The sequence below is a fragment of the Apaloderma vittatum genome, unplaced genomic scaffold, assembly GCF_000703405.1.
Source record: "Apaloderma vittatum isolate BGI_N311 unplaced genomic scaffold, ASM70340v1 scaffold3222, whole genome shotgun sequence".
NCBI classification, from domain to species: domain Eukaryota; kingdom Metazoa; phylum Chordata; class Aves; order Trogoniformes; family Trogonidae; genus Apaloderma; species Apaloderma vittatum.
The window spans coordinates 89087-112118 of record NW_009704000.1 but is presented as its reverse complement, the minus strand read 5'-3'; the positions used below and the strand labels follow the sequence as shown (position 1 = coordinate 112118).

Genomic DNA, 23032 nt, shown 5'->3' with positions numbered 1-23032 from the left:
AACTCAAATCAGAGGTGCATGTGGTCGCATTTAATTATTTCTTCAATTTTCCTAGCATCCTATTGGCAAACTTTGCTTTCATAACAGTTTTACAGATTTTGCTTTTGGGTATAACTTTTGGCTTAGGCATCAGCTGAGGAAGGAGGGAATGTCAGTCCCCTAGTTAAATCTGTTGTGGGCCAGGCATGGTGGAAAAATTGGGATTTCTTGCAACATATTTTGCACTTAAAGCTTCTGACAATTTCTTAGAGGTATCCTGAACTCCTATTACCAGTAACTGTAGTTAGTGGCTGTTTATTCTGGAGACTGATACATTCATCTTAGTGCTAGTTGTGTCTTTTTTTTTTTTTTAAAGTTTCTGGTGAATGTAAAATGAGCTTGGGCAGCAGTATGGAACCGATTCAAAACCATGTATGTAGGCTTCTATTGGCCAGTTTTTCATTATTTGCTAGTTGCATATTGTGAACTTGTATGACGTGAAAGGAATGAAAACTACTTGTGGAGGAGGGAAGGGAAGGGTAGGGGTAATGCAAAGTTATGTGTATAGAAAAAATGAACTAAAAAAAATGATGGGCACATGGAAAGATGCCTTGTAACAGCAAAGAGCCCATATGACTTTCACGGGCAGAAGTCATGCCTTGTAAATTGTTAGATCTTTTTTTGAAATGAAGAGGGAAGAAGGCATGTGGTATTTGTGTGGCGTTTAGGAAGTATGTGTAGCATTTAGGAAGTATGTATTTAATATACTTTTATTCAAGGAAAAAAATGTTGAAAAAGTCTCTAAAACTTTCTTTTAAATTTGGAAAACAAAGCCATAAGAATAATTAGTCAGTTTTAATAATAGAAAGAGGCTAATGGGCTGGAAGAAGATTTTTAAGGGATCTGTGCTTGGGATATGATGGTCAGCATTTTCATAAATGTTACCTTTCTGGTATCTTAGATCTGAGTTTGCTTATGAAACCAAATTATTCAGAGTAGTTAAAACTAAAACTTACCTGGAAATTGCTGTTAAAGGGAGTAAGTTATTTTGACTAAGGGAAGACTTTTTTTAATTGATAAAATGCATTGGAATCCACATGGTGGGCGAGGTGGGGAGATCTAAACAATGTAAATATCTGTGATGATTTCAAAATCTGTCACAGGAAAAAACTACTAGCAGACTAGTGATTAAAAAAGATGCAAATAATGTGAGAAATTACTAGTAAAGGCTTTTAGAGCAAAAGAGCAATCATGCTGGTGATATCTTCAAATTCTGAATAATGATTTGCTTCATCCATGGAATCACAAAATGATTTGAGTTGGAAGGGACCTTAAAGATCATCGAGTTCCAACCCTCCTGCCATGAGCAGGGCCACCTCCCTCTAGACCAGGCTACTCAAAGCCCCATCCAGCCTGACCTTGAATGTTTCCAGGGAGGGGAATGCTTTAGCATTAGAAATCACGTGCAGGAGATGGAGAAGAAAAGTGATACGATAGAAGTTAGAAAATTATGAATATGTAGAGCTGAATAGGAATTCTTTCTTTCTTTAAAGTAATGTAATTAGATTTTTTTATTTTCCTTGCACTTTGAAGAGAAGAATGTGCAAAGACACCATGGAAAAATTGCTGTGGCATACTCGGCTGTATTAGCGAAAGTATATGTACATGGTCAATAGAAGCGATTCTTCACCTCCACTCGGCACCATTAAGGCCGTGTCTGGATTTCTGTGTCTGATTTGGGACTCATCCCCGATACTCATACTGGGGAGGATCTGATGGAGGGTCTCCAAGATGGTTAGATGGCTGAAGCAGATGCTATACACGGAGAGGCTGAGAGATTGAGTTTCTTCTTCAGTTTTAGGATAAGGGCAGAGTTTTTACTGGTTTCAGTGACCTGACAGGGAAGTTTAGCAAAGGAGAATCCAGAGTCAGCTGTACAGTTGCCAAGGATAAGAGGTAACAGACAGAAGTTGCAACACTGGAAATTCTGTTGAGATGTTGGGAAATTTTCACCCTCCCCCACAATGAGGTTAATTAGACATTGGGAAAATTGTTCAGAAAGGTAGCAGAAACTCCAGCCTTTGTAAACACATATTAACAACTCAACTGGACAAGACCACAAGAAATCTGATTTCACTTGCTCCTGCCTGAGCAGGAGATTTTACCACCTGATCTTCTGAGATCTTTTCAAAGATAAGCTGTTGTGTAATGCTGTGGCTTTGTGGAAGACAAAAACATAAAGGTCGTAAAAGGCAGTGAACACGTTCACAAGGTAGCAAAAGTTCTATCAGTAGCTATTTAATGTTTATTCAGGAAAAATATGTGTCTCCATACTTTTTGTTTATATATGGAAAGAGAACACTGCAAATTTTTTGTGTTCCAGTTTGATACTTGGCTCTGTATCTGCCAATGTAACAGAGTAGAACAGCTGGTAAAAATGACCCCTACTGGCCATGTAGTGCTACATCTGCTTCTGGCTTCTGTGGAACGTTCAAACAACACCCAAAAACCCCACACAAACAGAACAAAAAGCATTAGTTTAGATTATGCCTGTGATGGACACCATGCTGGGGCAAGTGTGGGAGTACCTTAAACCTTCTGTAGAACTTCATTTTTAGGATCTAGTGTTAGCAGTAGATGCTGGGTAGATACATCTGTGGTCTGACCTGGCATGCCTATTTTTTTTCCCCTTCTCTCCCCTTTTCTTCTCCCCTTCTCTCCTGGGAAATAAAAATAATGAATTACTGTTTAATGAAGCTTGAAAATGACTTTGTTAATCACATGAGAGTTAATTTAGACAAGAATTTTCCATCCCTCTCTTTTTTTACTAGTGTCCAGAAGAAGTTACTGTCGAGTAGTAGTAGCTATCTGCTGACTGTACGTCTGTTAAAGTGATGAACCACAATGAATGCTAAGTTAGCGTGAGATTCTCTTTTCAGCCTGTCTAAATATATCTGAAACAAACCCCCTCAAAGCTGTGATTTTTATTTGTTCTGTTAACATGCAACAAATATGGTTTTTTGTTTGTTTTACAGCATAAGCAGCACTATTATGGACGTAGACAGCACAATTTCCAGTGGGCGTTCAACTCCAGTTATGATGAATGGACAAGGAGTTCCTGCCTCCTCTGCAAAAAGCATTGCTTATAACTGTTGTTGGGACCACTGCCATGCTTGCTTCAGCTCCAGCCCAGATTTAGCAGATCACATTCGCTCCATACATGTGGATGGTCAACGAGGAGGGGTTGGTGTTTCATTTTTTTTCTCCTTCTTGCTTAATTGCCAGTATTTTACTCTTTAATGACATTAGGAAATTTTGTGTTTTAATGTATCAGTTCCGTAGCTAGTGGCAACTAAGCTTGGACCTTCAGCAGTCTGGTATAGCCATTTAGCTGTTGTCTTTTGCATAGTTCACTTAATTTGGCATTCCATGTTCTTAATTGAATGTCTAACTTTAAGAATATAATAAGTTCTTTTTAACAGAAGATTTGAGGCTATGAGGTTTTTGATATATGTGCTATTTTCTCACCATCCTGGAGCTGTCAGTGTATATTTAAGTGCTTATACTTGGAGTTAATTTTCTTAAACCTATTTGTGTATGTGTTACTGCATGTGAACTCAAATGAAGTTATATCTTGAATATTTTTACGAATGGAGTCTCACTAGAAGTAAAATAGATACAGAATGTATAATAGAGAAGATGTAAGACTCATTGACTCAAGAGTACAAAGTCTTACCAAACCAACTGCGTCTGTAGTACTTATGGCAAGTGTACCTTCAATATAATTGCATCTAGTAATATTTTTTTAGCTGAGGTGCATACATAATAATGTATATTTCAGTCTGATAGCTAGTCAGTTGATGCAGTTTCTGTTGGTCTCACAATTTTAAAATTTGAAAACGTCTTCCAGTAAAGTAATTTGAACTCTATACCTAACTATCTGCCCCTCCCCAACTTCCCAAATTACCTTTGATGCCTGGAATATGTCATGTAAACTACTTTCACATCAAACACAAGCAATCTGCCTCCTTTTGGCACCATGTGTTGCAGCTCTTTAATTTCTTGGAGAGCTTTTGACTTTTTGTCTTGTCACTTTTCCAGAAGTACAATGTTAGGCCAGTGCACTTTATTTTGAGTAAGAGACTTAATAAAATGCTAATTTACATTACCGTAAATAATTTATTATGTAATTGTGTCACTGAGATGGCCACGACTCTGATTGTATTTAGCTAATGTTTTTTTGGTATGACTGAACTTTCAGCTTCATATTTGGTGATATTTTTTTTGGTTTTTTTGTCTGAGCTCTAATAAGAATCACTCATCCAATAATCTGACTTTTTAGCCACTCGTGATTTCTGTAGTTCTGTTTATATGGTTATAAAAGTTTTACCCAAATCTTGAATGAAACAAGTGAATGAGGTATATTGGTATTCTGCGGGCTTTCACATAACTGCATCTCTGGGGATCACTGTTTTCCCATCCATGACCCATTTTTATTTCTTAAAAAGAGACTGGAAGATTTTTCAGAATTTTTTTTTTTGTATTTTATGTTTGTTCACTTACATTGCACATGATGTGATTTGTGGACGTTTTTATGTAGAAAATGTTAGACTGTACTTGTCTTTCTGAAAGAGGAGGTTGTTGGAAGCACTAAGTGTCTGACAGCTGTTGCATTAATTTCATACTTTTTATCTCTCTACTGGATTTGGCTTGTTTTGGGTTTTTTGGGTTTTCTTTTTTGAGAAGTTCTTCAACCTGATGCCGAGGAAGGGGACTGATCCTGATTGTTTTGTTTCAAGGATTTGTCTGCCACCTGCTGGTGAGGTGTTTAAGTGTTGTTAGAAATGGTAGGTTTAATTGGATTTCGGATACTATTTAACTACAATGACTATAAATTTGAGGAAAAGTGGGGATAGTAACTGCTTGTTGAGAACTTAAAACCAATGTGGTAAGCATCCTTCTATGGTAATATTTATATTTGCGAGCTAATACTTAGATAATGGCTCCAAAGCAAATCAAATAGATCCATGAAGAGCCCAGAAAACTTTGTGAAAAAAATAGTTTTACTTCCCAAAACTTTATTTTCAGAAGTGTTTTGGATGCAACTTTTTGACGACAGTTCCCCAAAAGCCTTGCCTGGACTCATGGTGGGTTGTTGTAAAACCAAGTACACTCTTTTTCGAGGAGCTGCATTTCCTCAATTGGTAACTTCATCGCAATACTCCTTTCCTGAGTCCCCTGCAGGCTGCTGTTGCTGAGGAAAATATTGGGACAGTTATGGAACTACTGAAGAGCCAAGAGTCTTGGAAATTCCAAGTCTGTGGCTTCAGGTGGATCTCAAAACTGAGGAGCGGCAGACACCAAAGATTCAGGGTGTTGGGCCTTATGTGTCAATAGGTCTGCATCAGCCGTACAGAAATGCAAGATTTTCCAGCTCTGATTAGTAAGCTGAGTTATCTATATGTTATACGGCAAGTACGTAGCCCTCCTGTGGCTGCTTTTTTATTTTGAAAATACAGTCTTTTGAAGATTGGGGTTTTTAATCTCCAAAAGAGAACAAGAAACTCAAATCCAATTAGTTGCCTGCAGTTCTGAAAAACTTGTATTATGGACAATGCTATTCCTGGGAACTGTATTTTGCTGTTACAAATTAGGGCTATAACTCCCTTCACATACAGACCTGTTGAGGAAATTCTAGTGAAAGGCAAGTTCATTGAGCTTTTTTTATTCTCTCAGTTATAGATAGACACAATAGAGGGAGAGAGAAAAGCAGCATGAATAAGTTCTACTCCCCTTAATGCACTATTGTGCCTGTGACTGATCTGTACGCTGGAATCACAAAACACCCATAGATTCTGAATCCTATGAGAAATTGTAACTTTCTTTAGCAGGAATTGAGTATAAGGCCCTAACTAGAGGTACCTAGTATTCCATAATATAAAATTCTGGTAATTAAAACAACTGTATTATAAGTAAGAGTTTTCACTTTTTCATGCTCAACAAGTAATATTATTGATTATTTATGGGAGTAACTGATTTTATTTCTATATGTGCTACCCAGAGAATGTAAATTTGTAATTTTAATATGATCTATATCCACCAGGTACTGAGACAGAAACTGAGTGCAAGCAGAAACTCTTTAAAGTGAATGCCATGACTATTGATGGTGTTTATCTGCAGGAGCATCTGTTTCTTGATACTTTATTCCAGTGCCCTGCTTTTTTGAATACTTGTGGTTGTTTTTTTTTCCTTGGTGGGATATGAGAAGAATGTTGCAAAATAAATGATTATTGTTCAGAATTCTTTGAAGTACTTTGTATTGTGAAAACAGGCTTATTTGTTATTCTGTTTGGTTTTTTTTCTCTTTGACTTGTGTAAACTTACCACATTTTTACTCTATTAGGTGTTTGTTTGCTTATGGAAAGGTTGCAAAGTATATAATACACCTTCAACAAGTCAAAGTTGGTTGCAGAGGCATATGCTGACACACAGTGGGGACAAACCTTTCAAGGTAAGTAAAATCCATTGTAAGATATGTCATCCCTTATTTTAAGAGCGATCCTATTTATTTTTCCCGATGCAGCATATTAATTGAAAAATGTTATCACATGAGGATTTCTTAAAAAGTGTCCAGGAGGTGAGTCTTCGTCTTTGCAATAATTGTGCCCAAAGGTCCTGTTCTGTTATGAAAACAGATGAAGAAGATACCATTATTGCTTCTTGGTCCCTGTTTCTTTTAACCTGTAAGTGGTAGGATAATATAGAACTAAATAGGGCTGAAGTTCCAATTTTTTGGGTGCATTTTCCAGTTGAGCTGCTTACCCTGTGACAGTGAGATATTTTGCCTCTTGCTTTAAACTTGCATGTTAAACTTTTTGGATCATGCCTGATGGTGTATGTTCTGTGCTTGAATAAGAGCTTGTTTTATTAACAAAAAATCAGTTGAAATGCAGTCAGTGGCTCTGAGAATAATAAGGAAGTCAGGAATGCAGGACCGTTGAGCTGTGTTTCCTGCATAGTATTTTCTAACTTTCTCTTTCTTTCTCCCCCTAATCTGTACCTGCAATTCTAGGTATAGTAGTGTTTATCATTCCCATATCCACCAATCCGTTATTAATGAGTTGCTTCATCCTCTTATGGATACACTTGGGGCAGTTCATAGCTGTCAGTCCTGGATCACTTGATGGTAAGTCCCACCCACACTACTTCAGACTGAAGTTCTCCTTCCATGTAGGATATGAAAATGAATTAGGAGGTTTTTAAGTTTAGGTAGCATTTTATGCTTTCCTCTCTTCCCCCAATCCCACCAAGTTTTAGTCACTGTTTCTCTACTTCCCTTTCCTTTCTTTCTTCTCAGGTAATATCTTTGGCTTTTTTTAAATTTTATTTTAAGGCAGCTTTATTGCTAAAAAATTCTTTTCTGTTACAGTGATGTCTTCCAGAAGTTGCTTCTTCTGCATAGCTTATATTAGTAGTTATGACAGAAAACAAAACTAAGCTCAAAACCTAGAGAGTAAAAATAGTACATTGTATGTGAAAAAGTGTTTTTTTTTTAATAAAAGGTAGACTTTTTTCATGCTAAACTCTGTAGTTTAGTCTGAAAATTTCTGACTCAGTGAATAACAGGAAACTTGCTCTTGAAGTTATCATACCCTTTTTTCAAAGGAATAAGGTTCACATGCTCTTGAAAGCGTAGCATAAGTGGCATGGATTCTTGAAAGCTTGTGATGTGATTGTTCAAGCAACTGATCTACGGTTAAGTACCAATCCCTGAATAAAATAAATAAAATCCACACCCAGTCATCACAGAAACTTGTTACCTTAGGTCTTCTCCTTTTGGAATTAAATACTTTATATTTCTTAAAGTATAATGGCAAGCTTTGGTCTTTTGAAGCAAAGTCTTTTAGTAGGATAATTTGTATACTTAATTGGTCTAGATCATAGAAATTCAATTTTAGAGATACTGAGTTTGAGATGGGCAATAGCTCAGAAATACCAGTAGTACTCTTGACTCTGTCAGAGTTACGTAGGAAAGTCAGAAAAAGTTGGTATCCCAGGTTTTTTTCCTAGGCTGGTTACAGCTAGGGCGCTAAAATTTAAAACAATTAGTTCTGATCATAATCATCTTGCGTTAAATATGTGTTACTTCACCACCTGATTTTCTGTACTTTCTGATCCCACTAAGAGAAAGAATAAAACACAGGCTAGGATTATGGTAGTTAGTTGTCATGGCTCAATGTGTGTCACTTCAGCATTTTTTCTACAGTTGTCTTTAGTCCCTCTGTTTGTTTTATATCTCTGTTTCTCAATCTGTTCCTCGGAGCTTTGAATGGAGATTAATTGTGGTCTGAGTAGAATTTTATAATATCTTTTGTCCCCTTGTCCTTTATGCTGAATATAGGTTTCAGGACTCATACGAGGTAGCCAAATATGTTAGTGTCTGTGATAGCAACCTATTAATTAACTGGCCTCCTTTCCTCACTTGCTTCCTTTCTTTTATAAGCTTTTGAAATCTAATGTCTTATACAAAAACACGTAAGAAAGTATGGGATATTATTCTTGATTGGTTCAAGAACAGCCGTTTTTAATCATTTCCATTTGGATTTAGCTGTTCGTATAAATCTTAATTGTACACCTTTAAGGAAAAGCCAAACTTTTTCAGGTCAGGGTTGGATTAAGGACCTCTTGTTCTTGATGATCACTGCAGACAAAATATCTCCCAAAACCTAAAGTACAAATGAAATTTCTTTTGTCTGTTCTAGCATAAAAGGAAGGAATCTGTCATTTTAGAGAACTTGCCAAAAATGCCTAGTAATTTGGTGGGGTTTTTAAAAAAATAAATATATGAATATCAGGATTTTTGACGGAAGCCATAAAAAGCTATAATAGAAACAGTATAGCTATATGCTGCTCTCTGAAGAACTGCTATTCAGGATGTTCTTAAGAAGAACAAAGAATGTTAGTTAGAAAAATTACAATTAAAAACATGGAAAATTTACTTTTGTAAATGTAAAGGATGCTGTGATTTTATAATGATTGGAGGAGAGTAATAAATACATGGCAGGTTGTTACACTCTTATAGCTCTAGTCAAGAAACAAAATTATCTTGAAGTTGAAGGGCAGTTGGGGACTGTTCAGACATAAAGCTCTCTGCATTAGAACTACTCTGTTGAAGGCTATGTCGATGTCATATTACTCTTTTGCTTGCAAGTGGACTCACTTTATGTAGTTGCCCGTTTTGGGTTTATTTGTCTATTTTTGTGATACACGTGGTGTCCTTTGATTTTAAAAGCTGTATTGAGCTGTAAATGGCCTTCTCTGCTTAAATATTGGAAGGTCTTTGTGGGTTTACTTGCCCTTTTGATGCATTCATATAAACTATGTGACTCCCTCGTCATTTCTCACAGAAATGTACCCACTTCTAAATTGCAAAGGCAGAATGTTTCATATTTTCTCAAGTTTCTCCCGTTTTTTCTGTTTGTGCGGTTTAATATGTCCCCCTTCAGCAATAATATTGCAATACCTGTGTCATAGAAAAGGTAAATTTCCTTATTAATGTCTATTTTTGAGACTTTTATTATGCTAGCTCCACTTTTATGTGAGACAGTTTCCTGGTAGTGTAGCTTCTAAGGAGACATTTTGTATCTGAGTCATCTGCTGAACTAAGTGTGTGGGAGAGTACAAAACCAAAACCAACTATACAAAAAACCCCACCACCCAAACAAACAAAAAAACACCCCTCCCAAACCCACCGTCCCACTAGATCTTGGGGCAGAGTTTAGGACCTCAGTTCTCCTTTAGTCGTCATACCACTTTTCTGTTTATTCCTTCCTTTTTTTTTTTTTCCTTCCTTTTTTTTTTTTTTTTTTTTACCTCCGTAAGATTTTATTACTAATGGCCTTGGCTTTCGTGTGGAGCACATGGGTGGATTTTTTGCTTGTGTTTTTTTGAGACTATCATCACTAAATTTTGTTACTGGTGATGTCTTTTCCTAAGGCACCCACCAATCCCTCCACCAAAGAAAAAGCGTCCGTAATTTCGTAGTTACCACTGCAGCTAGTTCTCTGTAGTCAAATAAGATTTCTGCAGAGCAGCATACTTTTCTAATCATACTTCTAGAAAGCACTGTTGCACTTTTTTTTTTTTTTCTTATCAGGAGTAACAAACAAACAAACTGGTCTTACAGAACCTTACTGGCCTTCTTTGGCCTACTGTTAGGTATTTTTGAAGTTATACTGCTCCTGTTAATACCTGAATTTCATAGTCCTTGTGCTGCTGGAAGTTTTCTCATTACTTACTGCAATCTGATTCCAGCCATCCTTGCATTTTTTTTTTTTAATCATCGTTGTAGATGTTAATTTATTATAGGGATTTTCTGAAGACATTTAGTATGTTCATTTGTGTGAATGATTTTTATGTTCAGAGAGAGAAAGACCTAAACATTATTTTTTTTTTTTTTTTAGTTCTGTTATTACATATATTTTGCAGAAAATGGTGAAATGTTGTGGATTATCATCAACAAGTAGTGGTGGTACCATCCAGGATTCAAAGTTAAAAACTTCCAGACTTTCAAAACATCTAGACAGGTGGATCTAGAGGAATAATCTACTGAGTTAGAAAACTGATGCCAGTAACTGTCTTTTGGCAAGCTGATAAAAAAGTGATTGAAGAAATTCTATCTTACTTGGGTATTACAAATAAAAATATATTTGAATAGTTAACATGTTGTGACAACCTGCGTTTTCGAGCATGGTTTTTGGTATTTAAATAAATAAGTAAACGAATTTAATTGAAATACTATTGACCATGCCTTGTTGCTTTACGAGACATTGAAAATTGCTTGAAGACAAATCAAATGAACTCTTAAAATGTAGTCTGAGTGACTAAATGCAAGATATTAGGAGCAGTGAAAGGACAAATGGTAGAGCGAGCACAGAACAATGGGAGATTTTCTGCTAAATATTTGCATATAGCAGTCTCCTGTAAATATAAGCCTGCATGTAGGTATGCTACCAGCTGCTTTCACGTATCAATTCCAGTGGGTATGCTATTAATGATTAAGATCAGTCACACAGCATTTGCTCATGTGGGGCAAATGCTTTCAATAACAAAAAATGAGAGTACACAGATTCATTGAAGGCTTTCTTCCTTTGTTTGAAAGAGTAACAATAGAAATTACATTTGGTGTTTATTCTACTACCTGTTACTTCCTTAAGGTATGACTGCATTTGATATGACTCTTAGTGGTGTGACACTTGTTGGAATGTAGAAAATACAGCCAAACAGCTTCAGTCCTCATTTGGAATTCATGTCTACTACTCTCTTGGCAGAATATCTTCTATCCATTAGAGCCCTGCAGATGTAGATAGAAAATGTAAAGGCATTCTGCCTGAACACTTGGATGTTGAGATAGTAATAAGGTTTATCCAGATATTTAAAATATTACTCTTAGATTTATTGGAAAAATTACACATTTAATATTCCAAAAATGAGATCTAGTTACTTTGAATTTAGAACAAACAAACAACTGTGTCGCTAGATATTTTTATATCATGGTTGCTAAAGGCACTGGCCATTACTGCCCATTAGTAATGGTGGGTATGGGTACGCTGGAGAAATTAAACTTCTTACGTGTTGACTTATTTTCTCTTGAAGTAACATATCCACCAATCCGGACCCAATCTATCATATTTACAATTAAATACAAAATTTTGAAATTTAGGTTTTGGGGGAAGAATGAAGAGATTGGTTTAAACGTGTACATAATAGTTGAGTTAGATTTATTAGAAGACCTCTAGATCCGTGTAATTATCTGGTGGGAAGCTGATTTGGTATGACTTACCGTCCAGAGATCCTGAAGTGACAGCCTGAACTGCTCCTTTATCTTTGGAGAGAAGAGACTTTATCCATTAGTAACGGATTGCTGGATATATTATTTTAGAGAAAAAAAAGAAAGAAACAGGTAAGATTTTTTTTCTCCTCTTCTACTATTTTCTGTCTACTACAAAGGCGTTCTGTGTCATCTTTGATATATCCACTGTTGATTATTTGATGACATGATCAGATAGTCTCAAACTACGCAATATCTGAATGTAATGATTTCTGCAAAGATTTGATACTGTGACTGCAGACTATAAGTAGTCTTTCTGGAAAAAGGTAATTTCTGGTTGGAAGTTGCATATATTGAAGATTTTAGGATGCTAGTTTGGGACTTTTGAAAGGAAAACTTCGATAGAGCAAGGAAAGTAAGCGGTAGCTTCTGTAGATAATCTCTATGGAATATCTGTGCTTGTTTTCTTTATACACAACTAGACAAAATTAAAGTTTTAACATTGTGAGTCAAACTTCAGTTTGTCATAGAACAATGTTTTGCAGCTGACAAATACAATTAAGTATTGTTATGTTTCAAAAAGTTTTAGAAATGTGCCTGACACAAAGTTTATGTTATTTTCAGGAGGTTTTGCCTTTTGATGTTGCACTTTAATAAACTTAGAATATGGTATTGCATACATTGTACCAAGACTTCAGGTTATTTTTGATGTCTAGCAAGACGTTTAGCAAGACTGAAATTTTAGTTTCTTACTGTGATTGAACTGCCAGTGTTTTTTGGATAAGAAGCTGCTAGCAGCTGAAGTCAGGAGCACCATAATGAAAGTTAAACCTAAGTTTAGATATAATTGCAAGGTTTAGTTTCATGAAACTCCTTTTATGGGTAAGACAGCTATTTCATTGACTTAAAAACTGGTGAATAAAAACTTGCTTGATCTGATGCACACATGTGGCATCTGTGTCTCTTGATAGTGAGTTTAAATACAGCTACGTGGGTCAGGTTGGATGGTGCTTAGAGCAACCTTATATAGTAGTAGATGGAACAGGATGATTTTTCAAGGTCCCTTCCAAGCCAAAGCATTCTATGAGTCTATAAGGTTTTTTTTAATCTTCAGTATTAATTTGAAGTAATAAGTATTGCATTGGAGTTACTGTAGTGTAAATAAGATCAGGATCTTAATTGTTCTGATTTTCATAGATGTGCTGGGGTTTCTTACATGCTAAGTCATTGTGGTATGAGTATACAATATTGCATTTTTTTGAACATGGGAAATTACAGGGCAAGGTAAAAAAACCGTAGGTTTTTGGTAAAAATATTTACAACTCTTAAAATACTTATTAGTGGGGAAGACAAAGAGGAACAAATACAGTGTGAAAGATCCCAAAGTGTGGTGTTTTTGTTTTTGTTTTTTTTTTTTAATAGTATTGTCCCCACTTGGTCCCCATGTGTTGCCTGATCAATTTGAGAGGCATCCCTGCCCAAGACAGGGAGGTTGGATTAAATGATCTCTAAGGTCCCTTCCAGCCTAGGCCATTCTATGATTCTATGATAGCATGTCTTACGTCCTTGGGGCTAACTATGTCATGTTGTGATGATCATGGTAAACCATTTACTAGGTCTGAGTCAGAAATAGATTTTCAGTTCTGCAGCCACAGTTAGAAGACAACACAGTTGGGTTTTAGGGACAAAATCTGCTACGTGGTGTTCTGCTGCTATTTTCTTATCTTTCAATCAAATGTGCAGGCTTGGGGCAGATTACTGTAAGAGCTTGCATATTTATCCTTAGTCTTCGGGGAAAATTTAGAGCTAGTTAAGTTTTTTAGTTGCAGCATTACTGATTCCCATACTGCTGTTGGAGCTGCCTCACCAGTTTGCTGTGAAGGGATGTGCTAGAGAAGAGAGGTACAGATGAAGGAGGACGGAGAGGGAGGAGCAGAACAGATGTGGAAGAATTTTCCAGTGGTTTAGAGTTGTGATGGGTTTTTTGCTACTGGCTGATCAAATCATTTGCCTTGCTACTGTTCTCTGGATCAAAGGAAAAACAGATGATGTGGATGCACAGTTCATTGCACCCAGTGATGGAATGCATATTTTTAAGATCGCTTTTCTGTTACCCCTGTAAATTCAAGAGAAGAGGTTTTGCCTCCCTTCCCAACAGCATAATTTACTCAGTTTTCGAATTAAATAAATGTAAATCTGTACCAAATACTTATAAAAATATCTGTAATTATTGTATCCAGTCCTAACTTAGTTGCATCTATCTTGTGATTTCTGTATTTCTGCTTATTTGTTGTTGGATCTTGTCTTATTTTTGTTTGAGAAAAAGAGGCCGCTTTCTTGAAATAAGAGCTTTTTCAAATACTTTTTCAAGGAATAATAGGATATGAAAGTAAATGTATAAAAAACTTAATATAACTTTCAAGTTACTGAAGCTAGTGTTAGACAGAACTCTAAGGTAACTGTTTACTGACTTTGTGTATCATTTCCAAAAGCACTAAGCTGTTTGAAATATAATGTGGGTACGGATGTATTTTTTTTTTTTTTTTACTTTTGCCTTGTCACAAGAAGAGGAGGACCTTGGAAAATGTTATTGTTAGCAAATTCAGAAGATCTGAAAGCTGTTGAGAAATACAGAGCAGTGCAGTATTTTCAAAGACAAGAGGTTATTGGTCTGTAAAGGGGAAAGTTCTTCAAAAGCATTTATGTTTTGTGGTGAGAGTGTCAGTGCATTCTTTAAGATTGGTTTTATCTTGTAAAATATTATAGAACATAATATAGCATAGAAAATGTTATTATACCATGGAATAATTATCAAGAGTTCAGGTAGAAATTTATTTCGGATTATGTTTCTCTTTTTCTGTTTTAAGAATTGCATGGTCATTAAAAACTTGTCTTCCGTGTAGTGTGTTGGAGATTGAGCCAGAAAATCAAGCTGAAGGATCTGTCTAAGTCCTATGAGCTCCCTGATACAGTTGTTTGCTTTTTTTCTCATTAGTGTGTGGTTGGTGGGTGCAATGCCAGCTTTGCATCTCAGGGAGGACTTGCCCGTCACGTACCCACACACTTCAGCCAGCAGAACTCTTCAAAAGTTGCCAGCCAGCCAAAGGCCAAAGAGGAATCTCCATCTAAAGCTGGAATGAATAAAAGAAGAAAGTTAAAGAACAAGAGACGACGATCATTACGTAAGTATTTCCAGAAGCAGAAGTTACTGAAAGTTTGGTCTTGGATAGGAAGTTCCTCTTCAATGCAGTTGTTTCTCTGCAGATGTGGGTCTGGTAGGGTTGGTGATGTTTAGCGTTACGGTATTGGCATCCCTTGTGATAGGAGGAAAACAATTCCAGATTCTGTTTTTGTTCCTTTTTAGGGTAAAGCATCTGTGTGTTCAGTAGAAAAGATGAGTTTTCTGTGAGCCACAGGTTGTTCTTACAATTTACTTTTCATTTTAGAGTCACTTTTTGTGTACTAACTATATTACTGTTGGATAATGTTCTGTTTAGTGATGATGAGATCCAATGTTCAGTACTGCAAACAGAGATTGTAGATTCATATAAATTGAAGATATAAATACATATTATATAAACTGTCTTTTGAGCACAACATTTCATTAGCTTGATGACAGTTTTATGAGCATAACCAAGATCTAATTTTGGGCAGATTTGACTTGCTACATTTATTTAGTCTTTCTCCACACAGTTGATGTTCAGTAATTTTATATGAACCAATGTGCTGAAAAGTGTGACTAATTTAAAGTGACAGTTGTTTTCTCTAGCAACTAATAATCACTTATGCAGTACCTTTTCTAGTCCATTTTGTTCCTGTTGTTTAATTCCTGAGTTGTCCTACCATCAGACCAATAACCATGTCACATTTATTTGGAGATTCAAATGTACATAAATGGTTAAGAAAGACTAGGCAATTGTTAAAAAAAAAAACAACCCACACTTTGTTTTGTAATCACTTTAATCACTTAGATGCAATTGTCCTTTTCTGAACTGATTATTTACTGATTTTATTATTTACTGATTTTAAACTGTTACTGTGACAGTTGCCCTTTAGAGTAACATTTAAATGTTTTCCTGCTGGTATGTCAACAGCTGAAGAAAAAGTTCCATTAACTTTTAACCTGTGGTGTAAATTCAACTTTACAATATTAGAAGCACAAAATACCTTTTTTATGAACCACTGTACCAGTTGGATCTCATACTGTCCACAGAAATGGAGATTATGAAGATAAGTAGACAATTGTTTCTGTCCTGCCTCCTGGCTTGTGGTAGGATTTTAGTGATGATGTTCTTCACTGGGTTAGCAATGTCAGTCTTATTTTTCGAGAACACTTCACTGTATTTATCTTTGTGTTCCTGTGAAGAAATACAGTTGCCAATTATTCAAATAGTACTCCAACAATGGATGCACATACTAGTGGTCTTATGTGATTACTCTCTATGATCTGGTTGTGATTATTCTTCTCTTAATATTTCACCTGTGTTTTAAGCAACTGGAAGTTACAAAGCAGTCATCATGTTTCTGCCTTGAACTCAAGAAATCTGACCTGGAAAGTTACACTTTTCAGAATTCGAGGTGATACTGTATTTCCTGTGTCTGCCTTCCATGCTGTATGAGAATTATGCAGTTCAGTACTAGAAGACCCACTATTTTATTTAGTTATGGTGATTTTGTTTAACCTTCATTTTTAAATGCTTGGATATTCTTCAAGTATAAGTGAGCAAATGTTATCATTAAACAGATCTTAGAAGTGTAAACTTCAGGAATTCCTGTAATTTTGACAGTGATTAGGCATTCAGTTCTCTGAGTGTCAAATCACTGAAAGATGCATTGTTGTTTTCAGTATTTGACTTTCAGAGAGCTTTCCCTTTCACTCTAGCAATCTATGTAAACAAGAAGGTTCTAGAAGGGAAGACTGATCAGTCAAAGATTATATGCTCACTTTGCAATATCCTTTTAGTTTATCTTAGATATAGTTTAAAAAAAAAAAAAGACTTAACTGAAATAGTTGCAGATACCTAAAGGATTATCTTGACTTGTTGACTGTGTTACTCAAAATATGTATGTCTAAGACTGGTCACTTCAAATCACTTCCAGAGATTCCCGATTTGCATCTTAGCTTGCCTCTTCATATTGATTTTGTTAGGTGGCTGATTTATATACCTAAATTTAATTACCCTCTCCCAGTATATGCAGAAGCAGCTTTTCAGTTTGGCATTTTATTAGTACTTGATGAATACTGTTAACTTGAGTTTCAGATCGGAGCTTCATAGTTAAAATTTCAAATTATCTGCTAAGATGTTCTAGTCATTTTAAGAGCGTATTGCTGTCATGAGTTTGTGTCTGGCGGTGTTTTTGGTAGCAGGGAGAGGGCTGTGGGGGTGGCTCCTTGCAAAAACTTCGAGAGCCTCCCTCAGCCTGAGTAAAAGTTGGATCCACCCCTGGCCAAGGCCAGGCCAATCAGCACCTCTGCTGATTAGTTTGTTTAAGAGAGGAAACCTGCTGGACATGCTCTTTGTCTTGTCTTTTGTGTTGGGGAGTTGTTTGTTTTGGAGAGAAGGGGGAAGGGAAGAAGATATAGTTTCAGTCCCCAAGTGTCTAGGCGAAAACATGCAGTTGATAAGGAAGAAGGCCGGAGAAGGGCACTGGGGCAGAAGTCTCCCTGAGCCTGTGGTGAGATGGCAAACTGAGGAGGTCAGTGGAGGACACACCCAAAGCAAACCGTGACTCTGAGGAAGACCCAGGCTGGAGCAGAGGACACTGCAGCCTCTGGATGGGTCCCCTGCTGGTGAGAAGGACTTATGTGGAGGAGGAGAACTGTGTCCTAAACAAAGGACATCAGGGAAGGATTGTGATGAGTCCTTTTCCCAAGGAGGAAGGATTGCCACGGACAATGAGCAATAGCCAGACTGCACACCTCATGCCCTACCCTGCTGTGCTGTTGTGGGGGTGAAGGTAGCTGGCTAAAAGGAGGGGGTGTGAGGGAGGAGTGTATTTAAGATCTGGTTGTTTTCATTTCTCTTGCTATCCTACGCCAATCTAGTTGATTTGATTAAACTTGTGGTGGTAAATTAAATTTATGTTTTCTCCTGAAGTCTGCTCTGGTTTTTGCCCGTGGCCATAAGTGGTGAATGACCCCTTCCTGTCCCGATATTAATCCTTGAGGTTTTTTTCTTTTATTGTTGAATTTTCTCTCTCTCCATCCCTTAAGGCAGTGGGGTGGGCGTGAGCAAGTGGCTGCATAGTTCTTGTTCCTAGCAGGGCAGGCGTAAACTATGACATCTGCAGAATTCTTGAATGAACCTGTGGCAAAAAAAATGTGGGTAGTAAATATGGGAATGTTAAAGACCAGGCTGTTTTTCTTGAATAGCCTGCTGTGTTGATTGTACAGGAAGAAACATGACAGCTGCTTGAGCAATTTTTCTGTCTTCTTGCCTCTTGAGAAAAATGCAATGCTGGTTGTAGAGTTTTACCTTAAGACAAAACTGATCTCTAACCAATTTGGGAGCTGACTGCTGTAATGTACTTATCCATTATCTGGGATATGTGACTCAGAAGTGTATTCAAAGTTGATGTCATTTTCTGAAAATGCTAAGTATTGGTAGCTTTTCTTTAAAGTTTGTGTGGTTTGTTGTTGATTAGGTGAACTTGGCAAATAGCTGGTAGAATTTTCCCTTAACTTTCTGGGTTTTAGATAAGTTTTAGTTAAAGAATTAAGTGTGCGGTGTTGTATATTTTGTCTTTAGAAGAAGAATGGAGGAGGGCAGGGACCTTTATCTACAAGGCCAAAGTGACAGAATTATAGCATTTAGTGTTTTCAGTCTAGAGTAAAAGCTAGGAACATAGATTTGTATTTAGATATTTTAAAAGTGTCCAAAAAGAGAGGTGTTACATATGTACCACGTTCTCTGCAAGTTGCAGTACAAGAAGTTAGGACAAAGGAGTGTAAAGCGAGATGCTTTACACAGTTTTGCATCACAAAACAATGTTTCTCCTGAAAAAATGTCGTCGGCATGTTTTGTACCTTCTCATGGTTTAATTAGACCATAGCTTTTTATTGAGAGGTTAGGAACTTAGCAAATATTCATTGGCAATTGATTGTTAATACATACTTCTACTAAAGCATCCTTTTGTATAAATTCTTAAAAGTTCAAATATAGAAAATCAATAAATTTACTTCCCTCGCTTTTTATATCTGAAGATTAACACCCTTCTGAAAGACATAAGTAAAAAGGAAACTTTACTATGGCTTTATATATGACAAGAAACATGATCTTTTAACTTAGAGTATAAAGAGAATTCTTAGTGTTACTTCAGTTTTTTTTCTTTGTAACATCTTGCCATTCTTAAACTGCTTTGCATTTCTTTTTTCCTCTGTATGTACAGTATATGTTCTAAGGTTTAGAAACTAGTACTTGTATGATCAAAGCATGTTTTACTTAGACACCCTTATAGCGATGCTATAGAGCTGTCTGATTTGTCATAGAAATGTTGATGTTGCAGACTAATTCAGAGTTAGTCATATAGTTTCTTTTCTGAATAGCCTTACACACATTCACTGCTCCATGTAGTCTGTCATTTAGAGATATAGAGCTAAACGTGCTCTAGGTGTGTGTCTCCAAAATAGGTTATAATACTCCTATTATGAAGCTTCCTCAAAGATTGTATTTACAATACTATGTTTTCAATAGCAAAGGTGACAGTACAGTTCCTAACATGTATGATAATTGAGGTCACTGGAGAACTGTGAGAGAAAGAAACTTACTGTTCATAGAATTTTACAGTATTACTGTCATAGTTTGAGCCCGCCCCACCAGAAACAAGAGCTGTGCAGCCGCTCTCTCACCTCCACCCCTCTCCCTTAAGGGATGGAGAGGGAGAAGATGCAACAAAAAGGCTCCAGGATTGAGATTAGGACAGGGGGGGTTCGTTAACAGTTTATGTTCACAGGGGAAAAAAATGGAGTACACTTGGGGAGAAAACATAAATTTAATTTAGCACCACCAGTCATCAACTAGATCAGAGTAGGATAGTGAGAGAAGTAAATATAAACAGATCTTAAATATACTTTCCCCCAACTCCTCCTCTCCTTCCCCACAGTGGCACAGCAGGGCGGGGCATGGTGAGTGTGGTCTGTCCGGCCATTACTCATTGTTCAGGGCAATCCTTCCCACGGAAGAGTCCTCGCAGTCTTCCCCCGATGCCACGTGGTGTCCTTCTTACAGGAGACAGTCCTCCTCCTCCACCTGAGTCCTTTCCACCAGCATGGGACCCACTCATGGGCTGCAGCGTCCTTTGCTCCAGCCCAGGCCCTCCTTGGTGTCACTTTGGGTGTGTCTTCTGCTCCTGTGTGGTCTCTTTCTCCCCTGGCCTGAGGTCCTCCATGTGCTACTGCATCCTGGACCTTTTGCCACCATCAGTCTCTTCAGCTGTGGGACCTCAACTTGCTGTTTTTCTCACGCTGGGAGTCTGTCCTAGTGCCCTTCTTCCTCCCCTCTAGGCGTCCTCACCAGTTGCGTGGTTGATCTCTTCATTGCCAACTCTTCTCTCCAAAACAAAATAACTCCCCAACATGAAAGGCAGGACAGATTTTCCCTCTTAAACGCACTGATGGCAGAGGTGCTGGTTGGCCTGGCCTTGGCCAGAGGCATGTCTGACTTACTTGGGCTGGGGGAGGCTCTGGAAGTTTTTTGCAAGGAGCCACCCCCTCACTACAGCCCTCCCCCCACTACCAAAAATCCTGCCAGACACAAACCCAAGACTTCCAATTTCATTTACTAGGCTGCTGGTATGTAGATTTTATTTGTCTTAAGTAATTGATGCATACTTTGAACTTACATTAAGCAGGAAGAGGAGATATCTTACTCGGAAAATAATTTTGAGGCAATACCTTTGAGATGCATAGAAGGTATAGCATTAACTCTCAGTAAGAAATAAAACTATTCATATGCCTTTGACAAATTGTTCCCTCAATTCTGCATCTGTTAGATGTTATCCATTGGTAAACCCTGAAGAAATTTGCTGTATGAAACCAAAAGCAAAAATTTGTAGTTGTCTTTTTCTACCCTCCCTTCCTTCCTCCTTCGTATTTGTTTATAAAATATTTATATGCTTACATCACTGACCACCTGCAGCATGAGCTGTGGTTCTACATTACCACTTACAGTGAGAAAACATTTCAGTGAGATGATTGCTTAATTGGCAGTATCCAACTGAGAGTAACAACAGAACATAACGTACAGATGAATGCTTAACAACAGTTCATCCCAGGAGTCTAGCAAATATTAACTTCAAGTGGAATTTGTAGTTTGCTTTGAAAAAGTAGATAGATAATCTTAGTGAAAAGGAATATAGAAGTTGTTTTAAATGAAGACAACAGGACTTTGAATCACTGTTTTTGCAGATTATGGAAGATATGCAGTTGATAATGTAATATCAACTATTTGTAGTTCTAATTTCATTGTATTATATAGAGAATTGCTATTCTAAAAATAAGACTTTAAAATCTGATTATTTTCATTCATACTTCATTTGCTCATGCAACTTTGCTCCTGTACTATATGATATATTTTTAAAAATTTGTGTAAAGTATTTCTAACAGTGTGCAAATATATGCCTAGTAGAAGTTACTTTTTACCTACAAAGTTTTTAGTGTAGAATTGGTAGACCTTCTTTACACTACAAATAAGAATTCAATTTTTTACTGTTCAAGAAACACTTGAGTGTTCTATAAGGAAAAGGTCTTTATTGGTGCCTGCTAGTTTTAGCCTACTTGTGAAATACACAAAATATGGATGTTAATTGAACTTCACTCACTACAAATTGAAGTGATGTGTGTAAGGCATTTGGTGCTTCTTGACTAGAAAGTAATCTGTTTACTAGTAATCAAAGAACATGGAATGACAACTTATACTTAAAAGTATATGTCCAGCAGGGTGGACTTTCTCATGTGACTCTTTAGCATTACTCCTTGAAGGTCAACGCTTTCTGACGCGCTGGCGTTTTCTGTACGTTCGCAGTAATTCTTGCTTAATCCTTTGCTTTGTGTTTCAGTGCAGTACCAAGCAGTTTTGTTTTCAGTGCCATTGTTGATCTCTTTGCAGCACCCCAGTATTCACTGAAAATGGCTGCAATTTTTTAGGAGTTGCAAATTAGATTAGAGCAGATTGGTTTTAATAAATTAAGAAATAAGGTATAGGTATAATTTTGCTTTTAAGATCTGGATTGTATGTAGTATATTTTGAAGTACTTTAATAATGTTTTTTAAAAAGTCACAGCAGTAATATTGGAACAGTTGACTATGTTGTAAGGGTGACTTGGTCAGTTAGGTTCCCATAAACATCACAGCCTAGCTGGGCTGCTTTTGCATTAAATTAAAACTCACATTTATTAGTGAGTTCTAGATTGAGGGGTTTTTTTGCTTGATTGGTTGTTTGTTTTGTTTTGTTTTTGTTTTGAGATGATAGTAATGTAAGTTTCCGGACGTATTCCACCAAACTGATGAATTCTTAATTTTGAAGATTATGAAAAAATAGAATTCACTTGAAACTGGGAAAAAATAAATAAAAACGAGCAAGTGTAATTCAGTTTGTGAAAATAGCACTTTCACTTACAAGGTGTGTGTTTTGACCAAACTTAAATTAATTGTCTCTCCCTCTCAGAATCTTTTCTTCCTCTCAAATTAATGTTTACAACTCTAACAAGATAGTGCTACTGCCATAATGATAAATTATTTAGTAGTGATACTTTGGGTTTATTTACGTGCTTGAATGTGCTTGAGTGCTTTCAATGTGTTGAACACTAAGGATCTCTTTCCTTATTTTGTCTAGCAAGACCTCATGACTTCTTTGATGCACAAACACTGGATGCCATAAGACATCGAGCTATCTGCTTTAACCTCTCAGCACATATAGAAAGTTTAGGAAAAGGCCACAGTGTTGTATTTCATAGTACTGTAAGTATATATATATTTTGCATTTTGCTAGTTTACCTATGTGTCTGAAAATCTGGTACTTAAAGATTTCTGGTTTCCTCTTATTGCTGTAGGCATTTAATCGTTAATAAGTAATAATGGGTGTTTTAAACAGATTTGTCCATTTCTCTTAATAATTTTTTGAAAATAGTGTTAGTAGTTATTCTAGGTCAGAAATAAAGTAACTTGCAGCATTTTGCCTCCGATATACTTGGGGAAATATCTAACAGCAAGTAGGCATTGGAGAA

General features: G+C 36.7%; 1 protein-coding gene across 1 annotated transcript in view; it reads left to right on the top strand.

The window, feature by feature from the left end:
* The first annotated feature begins 3016 nt into the window (after positions 1-3016).
* Positions 3017-23032, top strand: part of AEBP2 (AE binding protein 2) — a 31581-nt gene continuing 11565 nt past the window's right edge. The window contains exons 1-4 of the mRNA XM_009864857.1: positions 3017-3222; positions 6383-6490; positions 14805-14991; positions 22642-22766. Coding sequence (XP_009863159.1) covers positions 3031-3222; positions 6383-6490; positions 14805-14991; positions 22642-22766 — 612 coding nt within the window. The 5' untranslated portion in view covers positions 3017-3030. The remainder of the gene's footprint in view (positions 3223-6382; positions 6491-14804; positions 14992-22641; positions 22767-23032) is intronic.